This window comes from Salvia hispanica, chromosome 3, assembly GCF_029641045.1.
Source record: "Salvia hispanica isolate PSC_SH4W2 chromosome 3, Shi_PSC_v1, whole genome shotgun sequence".
NCBI classification, from domain to species: Eukaryota; Viridiplantae; Streptophyta; class Magnoliopsida; order Lamiales; family Lamiaceae; genus Salvia; species Salvia hispanica.
The window spans coordinates 32,641,727-32,661,639 of record NC_142694.1 but is presented as its reverse complement, the minus strand read 5'-3'; the positions used below and the strand labels follow the sequence as shown (position 1 = coordinate 32,661,639).

The window sequence follows — 19,913 nt, the reverse complement described above, 5'->3', positions numbered from 1 at the left end:
ATATAATCTTGGAAAGTGAACTGATCCGAAGTGTAGACAACTCCAACTATTGATTACATACTTTTATTCAAATTGAGAATTTGTCATGTTGGGAAATTTAAATAGTATGATGGAAAAAAAAAATAGTATGATGAAGATTAATTAATTGCTGCGTTTTATACTTCTTGATCCATATTTAGGCGCAATTTTTGGAAAATGAACTCATTTAATTGCAACTATTTAGATAACTGGATTCTTAACTTAATTATTGAAGATTATTAATTTGTTGGATTCTTCTTATTTGATATATTGATGGATCATTCCCTTAAAAAAATACAAACAATAGCTGACAAGAAAATTTGATGTTGCATGTATATTTACTCGACCAAAAAAGTTGTATGCCAACAATTCAATCAATTCATATACCAGATTCGATGTATAATCATAAATTTCCAAACATATGAAAATCCAAAGGTTAAGACAAGAGAAAATGGCCAAACAAATACGGAGTATATTAATTACAGCTGCCATGTATTCACAATTAAAAATGCAATTACACTAAAAAGCTAGCATGGTATATATATCTTCGTCTAATGCTAATCAACCGTTGCATTAGATTTCTTAAATAGCTATATATAACATCAACTATAGAAAATGTTACACACCAACCATAATGTTTATTGCAATATGTACTTGGTAGACAATTCTAAAAAACAATATAAAAAATATTAGATTTTTTAGCTTTCGTTTTTATAAATTATTAAAATAGAAAAATAAATACTACTACTAGGATTGATGGGAGAAGATATGCATGAGCTAGAATTTTTAATTGTTTTTGTTAATTTTATGAATATTTATTAGAATAACTTTGTGCGGCAAACCTAGCTTCATAGATATATTGTATTTAATAATTGGTTAATTTATATGCCGTAAGCTAAAACAAAACCAAACATACATGTTTAAATAAATATATATACATATATAATAATGAGAATCTATTTAATTACATTTATATGGAACCCATGCATATGCAAATGGGTTTGTTCTGTGACATTTTGTAAGTAGTTTCGATAAAACAAGATAAATCTACATTTTTATTTAAAAGAATATTAAAGTATTATTTCGGAAATCACATTTATAATATGAGCAAGGAGTGAAGTATTATCGAGATTAATATTATTTTGAGATTATACATTTACACTAAATGAGTATTTCTTCTGAGATCTATGTGTCCGACATTCTTATATTGATAATGCATGCATATATTTGCGTGGCCTCCATGCAAGGTTTTATTACTACGCATGGCGCACCGATAAAATAGGTGGTTGTCGGTTTCATTAAATTTTTTAGGTAATTTTAATGATTAAAGATACCGTACATAATTATTTACCAATTATTTTTATTTTATTGAAATCGTTTTTATTATTCTACCCAAGCCACGCCGATTAGACTACATAATCGTTGTTGCCAACATAATTCAGTTATACGACTAATTTGCTATCGAGTATTATCTTGGATTTAAGTTAGTTACATAGGAAGGTTATCATGATCTGTTTAACTGTGGATTTATTTTTAAATTTATTTGCAAACTTGTAATTTATCGACGTTTCATATTATTAAGATTTATAACTCATGTTCTATAACGTGCTTTTTGTTATTCATGTACTACTATATTTTTTGTGCAATATATTTAAATTATACTAGTACATGTTTGATATAGCTGACCTAAGCAGTGATTCAACCGGTCCTCTTGATCGAACCGTGAATTGATAGCCTCATCGGTTCTCTTGCTGGTCTGATTTTTAAAACATTGGTTTTAAGAATCTACAGAAAAATGATCAGGTGCTATACCCATTGGATTCAAGTAGGCCCATTCAAATTGGATTCAAATTGTTAGTCGAACCCACCACCCATCTCTATATTAGAAAATAAGAAAATGTATTTATCCCTTTAAATGTGTAAATACTATTACTATATTAGTAGTAATTTTCATTTAGTTGGTTATTATTTTTGACCCCTTTGGATCAAAGATTCACTACCAAACAGGTTTAAATGCATCATAAACAGCCAAGAACAAAAACCACATTCAAAATATTCAAAGTTTAGTTAAAAATAAATGTGTCAGTACCATTTATGCCCAACATAGAGATCATAGATCTGTGAGGATCATAGCTCAAGTCAGAAGACTCAGTGAACAAACAATCGGAGACACCAGACGAAAAGCAGCAGGTGACGGGCCATTATTTTCGACCCATTCGGATCAAGAACGAATTTCAAACAATGAGGTGACAGTTAGCCATAAATTTCTGTTCATGGTGAGTAATTTTCACCTGACCTAACATTATTTGTCTCCTTTGTATCAGTTTTATACAGCGAGGGACATTAGTAGGTAAGTAATGGGAGCTTACTATGCAATGGTGTCGAGTTTCGCGAGCCCTCACATGAGCTTGTATCGTTTCTCTTGGACACCGGTAACTCCCATCTGTATCTCTATTATTGTGTGAAGCGGCATCTGTGTATTGTGAAAGAAAAGATAAGCCACGTTTAATTTTCAGAAAAGATGCAGCTCAGCTTCTGTAATTCTGTTTTATATAGTTTTGCAGCCTCTTCCAATGGTGTAAATGTCGTCTTAAAACAGACCAAATATCCGAATATATTTCAAAGATAGAATATCAAAGTTTGAAATTCGTGAAGTAGTGCAAGACGTGGAAATTGTGCATAGCTGTGAATGTGTTACCTCGATATGGGGAATCTCTTTCAATGGCCTATCAGCAAAATAAGCATACAAAGCCCTCAAAACTGCCTGAAAATCCGGAAGAAGTCAATTGGCATCTCAAGCATATTCTGTGTTTTCGTGGGGAAAAACTAAATTATAGGAGTGTGATAGATGTATAACCTGGTGGGATATGACCACAACGGGAGCTCTTTGTCGTTCGAGCTCAATAATTACAGGCTCCAGCCTGAAAAGAGAAGATACAAATGAACGTGTTAGGCGTTATGAAGTATGAATTTGACCCAAAGGGAAAGGCACATTTGAACTGCATATGACGGACCGTTGTATAACGTCAAGATAAGATTCTCCACGAGGATATCTGTACCTTAACTTGTCCTTTTTACGCGATCTGCAGTTTTTAGGATGACATTAATTTCAGAAGATGTTAATCAATGACAATGAGAGGAAAGGGGAAAGGTGTGTAAACAAGAACACCTATATAAAAGAAATTAGGAAACGAATGAGATGAAGTTAGGTTCACGAGAGAGGGAATGGGACATTCAAATTCACCTAACTTGTTTCTAGGAATAAGCTCTGTGGAATTCAAGTCTGCAAAAACCGTTTTGAATAACATTTCAAAAATACTTTTATCCTCTTCTCGGTCTGAACTCTGAACTCCACGAAGCTCGCTAGTATAACACAAGCAGGCTAAGGCTTCAATGCTATTATAATTTAATGTTACATACAGACCGAGCATTATGTACTTAAATCATGATTAATTGTGTGGTTTTACATGGACCATATGACTAGCAACAATTGCTAAAATTCTCAAATCTATTATACAAAGTGGTTGTTACTTATCATCAAAAGGACAAGGTGAGAAAACGGACAGGTTCACGTAATATCATCAAATGGACAGGTCACCTTGTACACACATGTTATATATTCACTTGTACTGCTTTCAGGACAAAACAAAATATGGAGATGGAAGAACGTAACACAAAAGAAATGAAGCATACTCATATTCTTCTGGCATATTTTTCTTAATTTCTTCATATGTCATCCCATCGCATACACCAGAATTAATTTCGTCAAGTGCACGCCATTGTATCTACAAGATAACATAATTAAATGAGTAATATTAGATGTCAGTCAAAGACACCGACAACAGAAAGTGCAGTGAAGAATGGCGTCAATCATAACCTTGGGAAATCCTCCAATCGGACCTGCTGTCAGAATTGTTCTCTGTAACGTGCTAGTCCATATCTGATCACAGTAGAAACAAAAATTATAATGATATGTCTTCCTCATAATATTCCAGTAACCAGGTTGAGTTAAAATTGAGGAATAGAGACTGGAAGCCGATATCCCAAAATTTATGAAATTGGAGAATCTTACGGAAGCAGCCTTTTCATTTTTCAGGCGCCTCTCGACAAAATTTGCAAGCTTCTTAGCATAAAGCTCGCCAGAATCACTGCACAAGGAAAACTAGCACCAAAGTTACCAAATGAAACCAGATCAAATTACCCTTATGCTGATAAACAGAAACAGTAATTAGAACTGAAACAAGTTAGAAAGTACATTACTGGCTTTCCTAAGAATGGAAAATATTTCATTTGTATGCTAGTGCAAAGCCTGAGTACTTGAAGAAATGTTAACTTCTAATATTTCGATGGAATTGACTTCGCTCAACAAAACATGGTTGCAGGAAAAAGGCAACATTATTCTCTCGTTTGAATTTTTCCAAGAGACCAAATTATATTTAAAGAGGATTTGGAAAGAGTTTAAACAAAGTAGAAACTGTATTCATATTCCAAAATTCAGAGAACCTTATGGCACTGTCACCGCCAATTCGACCTCTGACATTGTATCGGCTCTCTCCATGCCTGGTAAGCAAAATTGGACGGGGAGTCAGATGTGTATTCACCTGCAAATGATACGCAACACCATCAGTCATATCTCAAGTAATCCTTTATGTCCCCATTAGCTGCCCCATTCAGTGTGGGTTTTAAGAAATTGTTGACTTCGTTAAAAAAGTGGGAGGACATGGGGAGCGGAGGGAGTAACATGCACACATTGTAATTTTGGTGATGACTAAAACACACCTCCCAGTGCATGTATCCAAAATTATGTAACATTTTAAAAAAATAATTAATCGGCATATTTTTGGAGGCAAAAATTCAAATTAATCGAAATTCAATTTGGAATCAAGTAGGCCGCTTTCAATTCTCTCATCTGTTGTGGGTAAAACGTATCTTCACAATTTCTTTGCAGAAAACTCTAGCGATTCCTTATAAAAGATGTTTTACAACATACCAGGAAGAATACTATCCGCCCTGGAAGGTACCCACTAATGTTGTTCACCTGTTTCAACAAAACACAAATATTTATTAGATGATTATATCAGTATCTCAGTCTAAAGTAAATTGGTAAAGAAAGGTAAGGACCATTTGCGCTTTGGTAAAATGCCATAACAACCATGGGATGATATGAAAGAGACTCACAAAACAGGAAATGGCATTGATGCCCCTTTTCTCCAACTATAGATACTATATCCGTGAAAGACAATGGTGTTCAAAGTGTATTAATTTAAGCAAAAGAAGCAGCCCCGTATCTCGATAAATTGCTATTTGCAAGACCTTCATAGATTTATAACACACAGTATATGCTTAGCACAATCAATAATGACCCCTTGTTCAGCCTTATAAGCAACCAATCTATGGTTGCATTTCAACATGACAGCTTTGAAAGTTCTGTAATGATTTTAGATGCTGCGGACATTTTCTTCAAAAAGATCCAAGATTGTGTTTCTAACTCATACCATCATATAGTGGCAGCAGCACCATATGCCAAGGTGAGGGAAAGCAGATTATAACATTGCCTTCGCTGGATTTAATTAATCAAAGCATTGTCTAAATGTATAGATATAAATATCACTTTTCCCATTACTTTTCATCTACTCAAGGAATTTAGATTCTGTAGAAGCATTCACACACTGGCATAGCACTCTTGCTCATATAAGTAGATAGCTAATGCTCTACAAAAAATAGATAAAAAAAGCAAGAACATTGAGGGGATTTACTTGTATTTGTCCACCATTTCCAGAGACCATGTCTATCATTTTTATATAAGACCCTTCTTCAACTGGCTCATAGACCTGAACAAAAAGAAAAACTGTTCATATATCATTATTTTTCTCCACATAACACATTGCCAGTGATATCAAAAGCTATGTCCCAGGATCTACCTTTTCGTAATTTTCCAGTCGGACCTTGAAATCCTGATAACCTGCTTCAAAATCTGGCCTGAAATATACCACCAATCACTGTGAGAATATATGTGGTGCATAAATGACAAGGAAACCATCTTGCATCGTACTCTTCTGCATAGTCTGCGCTCTGTTGAACTTTGAGACGTATATTCCTCTCAATTATATTCCTATCGTTGCATAATGTCTCCAGAAAGATAATCTGTCGGTAAAAAACATCATGATGAAATATCTAGTGAAAAAGATTTACCCAAGTCGCACTACATTATGATGACTTGGCACTACAGAAATGCACATTTAAGGTGAATGCAGCAATTTGAGTTAATTAATTTATTGACATACTCAGAATAAGCAGCACTTTAAGTTAATTGACAACAAAAATTGAGTACACAATAGAAACCAAAAAATGTTACTACTAATTTGGACCAAAATGTTGTTAATGAACAGACATTCTCAATGGGTAGGCACAACTCTCATTTGAAGTTATTCAGGTTCTCTAGGCCTCTAATTAACACTAAAAGAAAACTCTTTAAGTAACCATCTTTTACGCATGCTAACACATTACTGGTAAAACCACTTTATACCATACAACAGATGAACAGAATCAGTTGAAAATTACTTAGAATAGACAATATGCTGATCCAATAGCAGTAAAGCAACAAAAATCCAGTACTCCACCTTGCATTCTCCTTCAGCCATTTTCATAAGCATATTCCGTCTTTTCCTGGTGCTGTTCGTAGCATCAAATATCCCAACCTAAGCATAATTAAAAATGCATTACCAATGGATCCAATAAATGTTATGCTGGTAAAGTGAAATGTACCTACCTGGCCACCCTCTTGCATCCACGATATCATATCCTCCATTGCAAGAGCTGCTACCTAGTAGCATGTCATGAATTAGAACTATGCCCAAGGAAAAAGGTCAATACAGATTATAAGTTTTTATATAAGAAAAACATTAACAATAAAAGTTCTGAATAAAACCTGCACCTTCTTATTATTGGAATCATTCACAGAAAAAATCAGATTTGAAAGAAATGCTTCCAATTAAGAATACCTCATTGCGTGCCTCTATGCCTTCTGGATTGTCGCCGCTGAAAAAATCAGCTGTCTGCATCATATCAATGAGAGTTAAATAAGTATCATAATTAAGGATGCTTGAGTGTAAAAGGTTCAATATGTTGTGAATAAGTGGTTCATTATAGTGGAGGCATATTTGCCCAACGCTATCCCTTGAACTTGGTGATATCATACATATACTGGACGTAACTTGCTGAAAGAAAGTAACATTGTGTCAAAGTTAAATAAATAGCATGTCTATTCCTAATACTCTCCACACAAAAAAAGAGGAAAATTCCCTCAATCTTCTTGATAATAGAGGCTACATGTTGACAAATTGGGAATCCAGATTGGCCACTAGAAATAGAACTGACACCTCTGTGCTTCATGAGACAAGCAAACAAAAAAGCGGAAGACGAGACGTGGACAACTGACAGTACCTTGTTAACTCCATGCTTGAGCCTTCTATACTGCAAACAGAATACACAACAATGTCCCTTACTCTCGAATAATAGCAGGAAAATAACGAATGAGAAATCAAATATAGAGAATCAATGACCTTCCCAACATTAAAGTGTTTGGTATCATGTCCTAACCAGCGAAGATATCGAGTAAGTTTTGCTGCTGTGAAAGTTTTACCCCGTGCAGGCAACCCAACCTGTAAAAAAGCTCGATTTGAAGCATGAAAGTTGAATATCCAAATTCCAATCAAAAAATCTTAAAATGGAATACAAGACGATGTTCCTTGTATCTTGGGCATTGTTGAAAGGATCTTGTGTGTCAAATGAACAACTGTAATATTCATCTGTAGGATAAAATATTAATATCTAAAATAAAAGTTTTCATATTCATTTGAAAGTTTAGATATTAGCTCTCTGAAGAAACTAAGTTCCCCAAGCCTCCATATGCAGAATCGGAGAAAATGCAGAGAAATAAATGTTTCAATTTGAATTATGTTGTGCTAAATGTTGTTTAAGATACATTGCTGAAATCGTATGTGCAAGTTGCACCACATATTTACATGCATATGTACCATACAAGCAAGTGGACATCAAAAGAAAACACATAATATATGAAATGTTGACACAGAATTGCTTAGAACTTAATTTTCAGACGGATAAAACTTCAAGAACAAAATGGAAAGGAAAACATATGCCGACTCTATCCAACAAATTGTTAACTCCTGATTTTTCTATTACTTAAATGGGTAAACTAAATGGAGATGGGGGATGGGCACACTTAACTGCAAACTAAACAATCTTCACAAAAAGCTCTACCTAGCCCTGAAGAGGTAAAATGACTTCTATGAAGTGTTAGCTAGAATACTAGGATGTACCAGGACGATTGCCAAATGCCTATCCTCCTTGGGCCCAAGCATCTGATCCGCTACAGCTCCTGCTGCAACAGCTCCTGCAGCAGCTGGCATAGAGTTCTAGAAAAACATAATTGATGTCTCAGAAGCTACTTTGCACGATGGAAGATATACATTGTCAGAAATGTTAAACCAAGTATCATAGATTTCTCACAAACCTTAGACTCTGAACCAAGTTTGACATCAACAGCAAAAGCTGATGAACTTGATGATTTCATTAGCCTAGGGGATCCTACCCCCCTATCCACAAAGAGTCCTCTGTGTCCTTCCTGTTTCTGCATGTTAGAAAAAGTTCCAACAGACTTTGACTCAACCAAGCCAGATCCTAAAGACAATTTTGCTGTTTCTGGGACAATGACTTCCATCCCCTGATAGAAAATAAACAGAGTCAACATAAGAAGGAATACTGTACAAAAGTTGTAAATACATGAAAAGCAAGCTGTTAATATCAAGGAATTTGTCCTCAATGCCATGAAAGGGTGTGCAGATAAATCAGGTATGTATTTGTTTTAAGTTCTCTTGTCATGTCAAAAGCAGAAAACTTCAGTCATTTACTTCAGCAACTAAATTGGGAGGGTGGACTTTGATTTTTACCTTGGCAAAAGAATAACATTTGATTTGATTGGTAGTTTGGTACATTCACACTCATAAACACAAGTCAAAATCTGATAACAAATTGCAATTGCAAAGTTTCAGCTATCAAAAGTATAATCTTACACTTTATAAGTATGTAGATGCCTACCACCATAGTAGGAAGATAACAATGAATATGAATTTATTATGCATGAAAAGCACTATGTAAAATGAGGTTTAAGAGTTGGTTATTATGTGTTGAGTTGCCTGAGGTACACTAGACGAAATTCTATCATTATCGCATTAGAATGACAGTATGACACGCAACTCATGAATGGACAAAAGGGAGGAACAAATTAACACCATACACCAGGTCGGTCAACTGAGGCACCGAGGTCTTTTTGAGAATGTGATGAACCAAGAGAGCTGTCATTCCTAGAAAACACTCCTGTACGAGCAAGTGATCTAGGAGTTTCAGTCATATTTGCTGCATAAACAGGACCTGAATTTGCAGATGATGGAGCCGGAACAACATAGTGCTCAATATCGAGCTCCAAACTTGCTTGGGATCCAATCTGTATCAAAAAGTGCCCGATGAATGAAGTGATGCTTACTCATGCATAACATGTCAAGTATAGAAAGCTATAAAAGCCACAGAAGGGAGTGGGGAACATGTTGCCTAATTGTGGTATGTGTATAAATCAGAGAAGCAACATATATGATGCTTCAAAAAGCTTCCTAGTCAGCGAAGATCCCTTATGAAAAAAATGATAAAGGGAAAATAGAAAGGAAAGTTGCACATTGTCGGGCATCTGTTTGGCTTCAATACGTTAGGGCTAGACCTACATTTCCATAAGTCCATTCCTAGTATATTTGAATTATTCAGACAGTTTATGTGATAGGGGACCCCGGGCATATAGGGAGGAAAACAGGACACAAGTAGTATAGAATAATATATGATCAGTTAGAAACAATACAATTTCAGAACGTCAATACAGCATTACGGCATTACCAAACTAAAACTTGAGAGTGCTCTCATTAGTACGAGACGTTCTATACCTACCTCATTAGCAGCTTCAGTAGCAGAAGCTATACTGACGTCTGGTATTCCACGAACAGTAGATCGCTGGAAGTTCTCCTGATACGCCCTCCAACTTGCAGCAAGATCGAATGGTGAAACCCTATCCGCTTTAATGAATACTTTATACTCGAGAATCTCATCTCCAGACAACTTAAACATAGCCGAGTCCTGATCCCCTTGCAACGTACCTCCTATCAATTGCCTATTTGGACCCTCCTCCACAACACAAGGCACATTACCATGCTTTGGCTTCAACAAAAACTTAAAATCCAGTGTCTCTATTACCATACAAAAATCATCAGACTTCAAAATTCTGATACACAAAAAATGGAGACGTAACATATTGCATACACATATTAGAAGCAAAATTACCGTGATTAGGTGGTACAACAAAGCTTAATTCCCACATGAAAGTCGATTCCCTCTCCATAGACAGCTGTAGAATACAGTGCAATCAGATATAACCAGTAATAGCTGATAGAAGCACCAATTGCAACCCTATTTACTCGGAGTTCAACAAATACACAGAATCGATGATAATATCCACAATCAATCAGAGACAGATTCAAAAATCCATAAGCCAATCAGTAAGTGAAAAAGAGGTACTACAACAATGCGAACCATGACTGCAATCACGATCGCAAAAACGCGAACAAGTGCGAAGTTGCAATTGGTTAAAATAAACAGAAATTGATAGAAAAACTCTCACAGCTTTGGATGAATCCCAGGAGCCGACGAGAGGGGCGGAACCGTAGACATGGGGCACAAGCTCTCCTTTGAGCCTGTAGTTCTCCATTTTGAGAGAGACGTAGAGCTGGCCGCCGGCGTGGTCTTCGGAGCCATGGGAGCTAGTGTCGGCGTTCGTGGATGCAGCGGTGCCCATATTCTAAAGGAGTGAATAGGTGCAAAGCATTTGGATGGAGAGAGAGTGAGCTGCGAAGAGCGATGAAGTGGGTGAAAATGGCGATAAGAATGGAATGGAATAGAATTCGTAAAGGGAGGGAAATATTCTTTAGATTCAATTCCATCCTTAAATATTAATTTTGTCATTTTTAAAATATTTTGGGTTTTCCATGTCATTATCTACTTCAATTTTTTATTTATTTATTTGTATGTTATTTGTAAATGTGGATGCCCTGTCTCGTTTTGATATGATGCAGAGGCATGCGTTGCGGGGCGCTTAGGGCATCTTCACTGCAACTAAGTGGTAGGGGTCGAACTGCTCGTGTTGGTGCTCATAACCGACACATTGTGGGCTTCGTAGTATGGCCTATAGCATAGTGGGGCGGTTCTGTCAGTGTTGTTCACTTATAGCAATCTGCGTTGCATAGCTCCCGGTTGATAAATTATGAGATATATATAAAAAAAATGGTTGAAGTGGAGTATTAAGGATTAATTTTGATGGACGACAAAGAATATAATGAAAGAACATGATTTTTTTCATGGACGGAATAAGTATATTATTTTTATCTATAAATACAACATAATATCTTCACATGCACAACTTTTATGATTTCCCCATTAAATTTTTTCTATAATTCAACGGGTCCCCACGATGATTGCAAATTTGCAATATCAATGGTTCAAACGAGGATACAACAAATGATTGCTTTATAAAGGGTTGGTGGAAGTATTTAATGACCAAGGCCGTACGTTCACTGAGAACGTGAAAAAGCAAATACACAACTAGTGCATGATTATCTTGTCGGTGAGCCTTGATGGGGTCCACAAATGTTCAAGCGTAGTTTCATCATGTATCATTGTTGTTTCGCATTGCTAACACATTGGTCGTGGATGATGATTTCTACTAGTAGTGCCCCGATGGACTTGGATGATATGAACTATTGATGTTGCAATAATGCACGATGGTCGTAAGGCGAAGACATTTTATAGTTTTATATGCTAAGAACAAGCTCAAAACTTCCATCATTAAAGTTTGTCTTTATTTTAATTTTTTTATAAAGAAACTTTCCAAAAGTTTGTTTTTTCACACGAACTTTGAACACGACATATAATATCATAAACTTATATAGTTGTATTTTTATCACCGGCAACAAAATTCGACTACATTTTACTTACCATATATGGTTATCCATGAAAAATGATAGTTATGTGATTTCACAGCCCCTATAATGCAGATAGATATGATCACAGCCCCTAAAAATGCACAACTATATAGCTTCATGTTATTATGTGTCAAGTTTAAAGTTCATGTGAAAAAATAAACTTTTGGAAAGTTTCGTGATATTAGAGCATCTCCGGTGGCGCCCTTCCCACTAGGACTTTCACTAGTACTTCCCACAATAACTTTCTGCCACGTTATCACTAGAACTTCCCATTCTATTGCCACATCACTAGGATTTCCCCTGCACTAAGACTTTCCACTAGGACTTCCCGCAATAAAATTAAATTCACAATTATTCAATTTATGGAATTAAAATTTCGACACGAATACGAACGGGGAAACGCGAATATTTCATTAAAAAAACATACATTATTCGGAAAAAAAAAAATTACATAGTCAATAAAAAAAAAGCAACCACATCAACGTTCACCCCTCCGCGTCCAAACCTCTTCAATGATATCCTTTTGAAGTCGAATATGAGCATCTCTTTGCCGCATGTCGGCAAATGCGCGTAACCACTCAACCTTTCCATGAGGTACCCCCATGTTCACATTCGCGCTGGCCACGCCGTGGCTTGGACCGACACCCGTATCATCTTTCGTTGGTCCACTGGGTCAGTTCGTCACCTTCACTTTCGACAATTATGTTGTGCAAAATGATACATGCGTACATGATGTCGCCGATGTTAGGAATATACCACATCCGTGAAGGACCCTTCATCGTCCATCGACTCTGGAGCACACCAAATGTCTGCTCAACATCCTTGCGCGCTGCCTCCTGACGGCTCGCAAAGTAGGACTTCTTTGGTCCGATCGCATGCATGATCGTCTTCACAAAGACGGGCCAGTTTGGGTATATCCCATCCGCCAAATAGTATCCCATATTGTGCTGGTTGCCGTTGGCGACGAAACTGATGGCGGGACCAATGACATTGCACTGGTCGTTGAACAGGGGCGACGATTGGAGGACGTTGAGGTCGTTGTTCGACCCGGCGACTCCAAAATAAGTATGCCATATCCACAGTCGGTAGTCAGCTACAATTCAAGGATCATCGTGGGATGCTTGGCTTTGAAGCCGGAAGTGTGGATCCCTTTCCAGGCGGCGGGGCAGTTCTTCCACTCCCAATGCATACAATCTATGCTGCCCAACATCCCAGGGAACCCGTGCACCTACCCGTGCATATTTATCAGCAGTCCGAAGATAGCGATCCCCGAATATCGCTCTAACGCCCGCGCAAAAATTCTGCAGACACTCGACGGCTGACGACTTGCCAATGTGGAGGTACTCGTCAAACATGTCGGCTGGGCCTCCGTACGCCAGTTGCTTGATTGCGGCAGTGCACTTCTGTAAGGGCGTGTGTCCGGGTTTGCCAGCCGCATCTTCTCTGATCCTGAAATACTCATATCTTCTCCCTAAAGCACTCACGATATGCATAAACAGCGGGCGATGCATCCTAAAACATCGCCGGAATAAGGCATCCCAAAACACGGCTGCGGAGCGAAGTAGTCCTGATACAACCGAAGATGTGCATCAATGTGGTCCCGGGGTACATGACGTCGGCGATGGATGGGCCGAGGTACCGCCGCCTGCCGCCGCCGCCGTAGCAATTGATCAATTGCCCCTTCCACAGCGAGATCCAGTTCATTATCACCATCACTATCACTATCACTAGCGCCCCCGCCACTACCACCTGCACGACCATTAGCCATTTTAGATATACTTGAAAATAGAGTTTAGAGAGAGAAACTTGTCTACACAAGCGGTGTGAATGAAATGAAGTTCAACGAGCCGTATTTATAATTTTTTTTTTTTAAATAAAAAAATAACAAATTTAATTGGACGTCCGTCCGGTCGGACGTCGGGCGGATGTCCGAGCCCATCCGACGGACAAATGGGACGGGCGTGTCCTACCATTTCGTTCACAGCGGCGGACACTCGTGACGTCCTACCCCGACGTCCGCCGTTGGAAATGCTCTAGGCACCAATACCCATAATTTTTATTTTTTGGAATTTTAGTTAATGTAACGTTTATCAATTTATTTTGAACATGCACTAACTAAATGGTTTGGCGTTCTTTGGGCAAAGGAGACATCAGCTTTAATTTATATACCTCGTTTATTTGGGCAAAAATGCTATAGCCTATACTGTACATTTATTTTTATTTGCGATTTTTGTTTTCTTCATTATTTTGCCTATTTACCTTTCGTAGACATTTTTGCTTTCTAAACTGTTTAATTATAACTTTTACTAGCGGGAGTATAAATTTTACCATGACATAATGAGCATATGAATTAATTTTGAATTATTATTTTATTCAAATTTAAATTTAATTTTAATACTTCTATTATTGCTATTTTGGAAATTAAAAAACGGACTCTTATTCACAATTTTTTTTAATAATAAGCGCAAAAAAAAAAAAAAAAAGGAACTGAAAAACGGTCGAGTTCCAAGCTTTTCATTTTCCCATTTCATGGCGGAATCCCTCTTCTCTGCTGAATTTGTTGACACAAAATGGCGTTAAACAATGATTAAAGCTTCCCTTTCATACTAATTTAATGAAGTGGAGACAGTGATGAGCCTCGATGATTAAAGTAAAGGCGACAGATGTGAAACGCGACAGCGCAGTATAATTATTGTCTTAGTCAACCATTGACGCTGAACAGAGCAGCTCCAACAAATTGTAGTCTTCCTCTCCATCTACCGAATCTAGAGAGAGAGAGAGGGAGAATGGGGAGTTACAGAGTGTGTATGTGCTTCACGCGGAAGTTCCGCGTGACGGAGGCGGAGCCGCCGGCGGACGTCAAGGAGGCGTTCCTGAAGTACGCCGACGGCGGGGCTCAGATGTCGGTGGAGCAGCTGCGGAGGTTCCTGGTGGAGGTCCAGGGCGAGGCGGAGGGCGACGACGCCACCGCCGCGGCGGCGGAGAACATCGTGCAGCAGATCCTCCAGAAGCGCCACCACATTGCGAAGTTCACGCGCCACGCGCTCACGCTCGAGGACTTCCACCACTACCTCTTCTCCGCCGACCTCAATCCCCCGATGAACAGCAAGGTATTCGGTTTGATTTGATTTGATTTGATTTTTTCCGATCTAGTTGTTTGATTTTCATTGTTTTTGTGGCTAATTAGTTAGAAACATTGATTAGAAGTTGGAAACCTGCTGCCAGTGTGTGATTTGAGTGTACGTATGTATGTGTGTATTTTGTATTTTGTTGGAATTTAAAACAGAATAGTTGAATAATCAATCTCATTTTTTACAGTTGATTTTGGCAAAAACGGCTGTGTTTTTAATTTTGATTCATATTCGTGGTAACCTTGAGATAATCTTCCTAATCGAGATCATTGCTTAAAATTATTGTTATTTGATGCATAAACAACAAGGATTTGGATATTGAGACCGAAATAGTTTCGTGGATTTAATTTGATGCTTGAGAGGAATAGCTGTTGATATGATTTAGCAAATTTGTCTCCTTTTTCTTGACAGATGTATCTAATGTGGCTTTCACTATTATGTATTGTAGTTATGTGTAATACACATGTTTGGACATGTGATGATCTGCTAATTTTAATTCATATCCATGGTAACATTGAGATAATCGGCCTAATGGAGATCGTTTATCAAAATATTGTCTTTTGATGCATAAACAACAAGGTTTTGGATCTTGAGACCGAAATAGTTTTGTGGATTTACTGAATTATGGATTTATTTTGATGCTTGCGACGATAATTGTTGATATGATTTAGCAATTTTGTCTCCTTTTTCTTGACAGATGTATCTAATGTGGCTTGCACTATTATGTTTTGTAGTTATGTATAGTACATGTTTGGACATGTGATGAGCACGAGGGCCTCTGCTGCAGATATGAATAGTTGAATTCTTAGGCTGTTTCTTTTGATTTCGTGCTACTTGTTTCATATATATGTATGTGTGTGTATTTTGTTGAAATTTTAAAACAGAAAAGTTCAATGATTGATCTCAATGTTTATAGTAGATTTTGGCAAAAACGGCTGCATTTTTAATTTTGATCCATATTCTTGGTAACACTGAGATGATCTGCTTAATGGAGATCATTTATCAAAATTATTGTCTTTTGATGCATAAACAACAAGGTTTTGGATCTCGAGACCGAAATAGTTTCGTGAATTATGGATTTAATTTGATGCTTGAGGGGATAGCTGTTGATATGATTTAGCAAATTTGTCTCCTTTTCTTGACTGATGCATCTGCTGTGGCTTTCACTATTATGTTTTGTAGTTATGTGTAATACATGTTTGGACATGTGATGAGCATGAATGGGGGCCTCTCCTGCAGCTATGAATAGTTGAATAGTTAGGCTGTTTCTTTTGTTTTTTGCTACTTGTTCCATAATGCTTCGAACCACTCTAATCTGTAGTGCTTTAGATGCAGGTGTTCTGAGTTATTCCCTAAGTTTATTTTGTGTGCATTTCACAATTAAAAGTCGATTTTTGGGCTGCAGGTGCACCAAGACATGACAGCTCCGCTGTCTCACTTTTTCATATTCACCGGTCATAACTCTTACCTCACTGGGAACCAGCTCACAAGTGACTGCAGTGACGTGCCTGTTATAAAGGCGCTGCAGAAGGGAGTGAGGGTGATAGAGCTCGATATATGGCCAAACTCTTCAAAGGATGACGTGCATGTTCTTCATGGAAGGTATAGTTTCTCAAGGCTCTGCTCGTCTGGTCTTTTAGTATCATTCCTGTTGATTTCTTGTTAAATTGATTAGTTCATTAATCTAGAGCAGTGCAACATATGCAAAAGAACAGGATAAAACTAAACAAAACGAAACTAAGGAAGGGTAAAGGCATCCATTTTGTAGTTTTATCACCAAAATGAGGTCAGGGTTCATATTAAATCAAAAACCCATATTCACTTTTCTTGAATTATGCTTAAAATTGTGTTTGAGCATGACTAGTTAAAGAAGAACTGCAAGCTTTAATAAGTAAATCACGAGTTTATCTGACCTTGAGTTTTTGATGATCAACAAGTCGAGTTTGAGAGTGTTTCTGTTGATCAATATGTTTTAGGCGAATGAACATGTCAGTATAGAATAGGAAAGAGAATGAGTTGCACCATATAGGACTCAATAACCCGTTAGTATACTTCCAGCACCATTGCACCAATAAAAAGGTTGAAACATGATACGGGATCAATAACTGTAGACGAGCTATGTAATATGAGCTAGGAGAAAACAAGCATCTTGCTGTCCACTTGAGTGCCTACTTTTAACTGTATCGGTATATCCTTTATGTTCTGCTGATTGGTTACTCTATTGTCAATATAGAACCGTGACAGCACCTGTGGACCTCTTAAAGTGTCTAAAGTCGATAAAAGAGCATGCCTTTTCTGCTTCTCCCTACCCTGTCATAATAACATTGGAGGATCACCTTACGCGTGACCTGCAAGCTAAAGTTGCTCAGGTAAATAACGAACATTGGAATTTTTTTAATTTATGTACATTCACTCAAGGATATCTTTAAGTGTTCTATGTGATTCTCCTTAGATGCTCTCCCAAGTATTTGGAAAAATGCTTTTCTGCCCAGAGTCAGACTGCTTAAAAGAATTTCCGTCACCAGAAGAGTTGAAACATCGCATTATTATTTCCACAAAACCTCCTAAGGAGTACCTTGAAGCTCAGAACCTTAAGGGTGGTGAATCACTTAGGAGAAAAGATTCTGAGGATGATGTGTGGGGAAGCGAGCCTTCGTGCCTCACGGCCGAACAAGAAGAAGAAGAAGAAGATAAGGTAGGTAGGAAACTGTTGTTTTTCATTTCCTTGTTTTATTCTTTACAATTGAAAAACTGTACTTACGCGTGGAATAATTTATAAATATATCTTCAATGCAGATGGACAATGGAATGACAGACCTGAATCCTAACAATGAGGATGACGACGATTGTGATCCTGGATTTCGTGAAGCACCTGAATATAAACGCCTTATAGCTATCCACGCTGGGAAACCAAGAGGAGGGATGAAGGAATCACTAAAAGTAGAGGCTGATAAAGTGAGGCGCTTAAGTGTTAGTGAGCAAGCTCTCGAAAAGGCTGCTGAATCTTATGGGACAGACATTGTCAGGTGTTTACCTATCTAACTGTGACGCTACGCCCTAACAGTGGTAGATTTGTGTTCATAGTCTTAATGTTTCTTACATTAGGTTTACACAGAGGAATATTCTGAGAGTCTATCCTAAGGGAACTAGATTCAACTCGTCGAATTACAAGCCTCAAGTTGGTTGGTTGCATGGAGCTCAAATGATTGCATTTAATATGCAGGTTCGACCACAACTTTATCTTGAAACTTCTACACCTTGATGTCTGGATCATAATCAGAAATGGATCTATGAAACGTTATCACAAGTTCAAGAAATGGTCGTATTTGCTGCTTCACGTTCTACTAATTGCTGTGCAGGGATATGGAAGATCACTTTGGTTGATGCAAGGAATGTTCAGGGCCAATGGAGGCTGTGGTTTTGTGAAAAAACCTGATATATTGATGAACGCTAACGAGGTTTTTGATCCTAAAGCGAAGGCCCCCGTCAAGAAAACCTTAAAGGCATGCCTCGACTCATGTACCGTGTGCTTCTTTCCACTATTCTCATCTAACAATGCTTCGTAACAGGTGAAAGTATACATGGGGGATGGCTGGCATTTGGACTTTAAACAAACTCACTTTGATTCATATTCGCCACCCGACTTCTATGTGAGGGTAAGCCAACTAGTCCCGATCTATTGGATTGTTTCGCTGCTTTATCATCTCCATCCTGGAAAAGTTTTGTACTATAAAACATGAATGCCAACATTCGGGCATTAGATCTTGATTTTTCAAAAATACTGAATTTCCATACGACACAGGTTGGCATAGCCGGTGCACCGGCTGATGAGATGATGAAGAAGACGAAGACGATAGAGGACAACTGGAGCCCTGTTTGGGAAGAGGAATTCACATTCCCTCTCACTGTTCCTGAGCTAGCTCTGCTAAGAATCGAAGTGCATGAGTATGATATGTCCGAGAAGGATGACTTTGCCGGCCAAACCTGTCTTCCGGTCGCAGAGCTCAGGCCCGGCATACGGTCCGTGCCTCTCTGTGACCGGAGAGGCGAGCGCGAGAAGCTGAAATCCGTCCGCCTTCTGATGCGGTTCGACATCTCATGATTATCAAGATGCAGACCACCTTAGGAGTCATGTTCATTTGTTCTAGCAGGCTTCATTATCTCGGTATAAGAAAACAATGGGACGAACCCCGTCGTTGAGGAGGGCCCACCGTGCCCCCAGTTTCAAGAGTTTCATGGAGGAAGTTAACGGTGGAATCTGCCTCCGTTGGCGAGTGTCAGAGCTACTGTTTTGTAGTTTTACTTCTGTTTGTAAGGAGGCCTGCAGTTGGAGTGTTTTGAGTGAGAATAAAGTGATATCCAGTTTTTATTTAATTTAATTTTTAAAGCAACATCATATTGGCTTATAATCTAAATGTAGTTGCAAGCAAATAGTGTGGTTTTATGTTTGTGTGTTGACTTTGATTTTATTGGGTTGGGAGTAATAAATAAGTTCGAATTATTCGAAATTAGATTGAAAAAGTTACATTATTTAAGCATGTTTAATAAAGTTACTTCATACTAAATCAACATAGACTATCCACATGGATGGCCTTTTCATCGGAATATTCATTATTATAGTATATAATATAAAAAGTAATTACAATAAAGAAATTAATTAAATAAATAT

At 37.7% G+C, this 19,913-nt stretch overlaps 2 protein-coding genes across 2 annotated transcripts; one reads left to right on the top strand and one right to left on the bottom strand.

Annotated features, from left to right (window-relative positions):
* Positions 1–2,064: 2,064 nt before the first annotated feature.
* Positions 2,065–11,048, bottom strand: LOC125215245 (6-phosphofructo-2-kinase/fructose-2,6-bisphosphatase-like). Its single transcript, XM_048116608.2, has 23 exons — positions 10,757–11,048; positions 10,420–10,483; positions 10,030–10,325; positions 9,335–9,541; positions 8,552–8,761; positions 8,358–8,453; positions 7,581–7,679; positions 7,462–7,491; positions 7,020–7,073; positions 6,788–6,841; positions 6,639–6,716; positions 6,071–6,162; positions 5,940–5,997; positions 5,775–5,849; positions 5,009–5,056; positions 4,522–4,619; positions 4,091–4,166; positions 3,896–3,958; positions 3,712–3,803; positions 3,033–3,101; positions 2,876–2,939; positions 2,717–2,782; positions 2,065–2,491 (listed from the first exon to the last, which is right to left on the bottom strand). Exons 1-23 carry the CDS (start codon positions 10,928–10,930, stop codon positions 2,417–2,419), a joined length of 2,238 nt encoding a protein of 745 aa, XP_047972565.1. The 5' UTR covers positions 10,931–11,048; the 3' UTR covers positions 2,065–2,416.
* Positions 11,049–14,604: 3,556 nt separating this feature from the next.
* LOC125211766 (phosphoinositide phospholipase C 4-like) lies at positions 14,605–19,675 on the top strand. Its single transcript, XM_048111686.2, has 9 exons — positions 14,605–15,223; positions 16,650–16,846; positions 17,478–17,613; positions 17,697–17,939; positions 18,041–18,270; positions 18,350–18,467; positions 18,604–18,747; positions 18,814–18,900; positions 19,047–19,675. The coding sequence occupies exons 1-9, from the start codon at positions 14,900–14,902 to the stop codon at positions 19,344–19,346; spliced, it is 1,779 nt and encodes a 592-aa protein (XP_047967643.1). The 5' UTR covers positions 14,605–14,899; the 3' UTR covers positions 19,347–19,675.
* Positions 19,676–19,913: the final 238 nt, after the last annotated feature.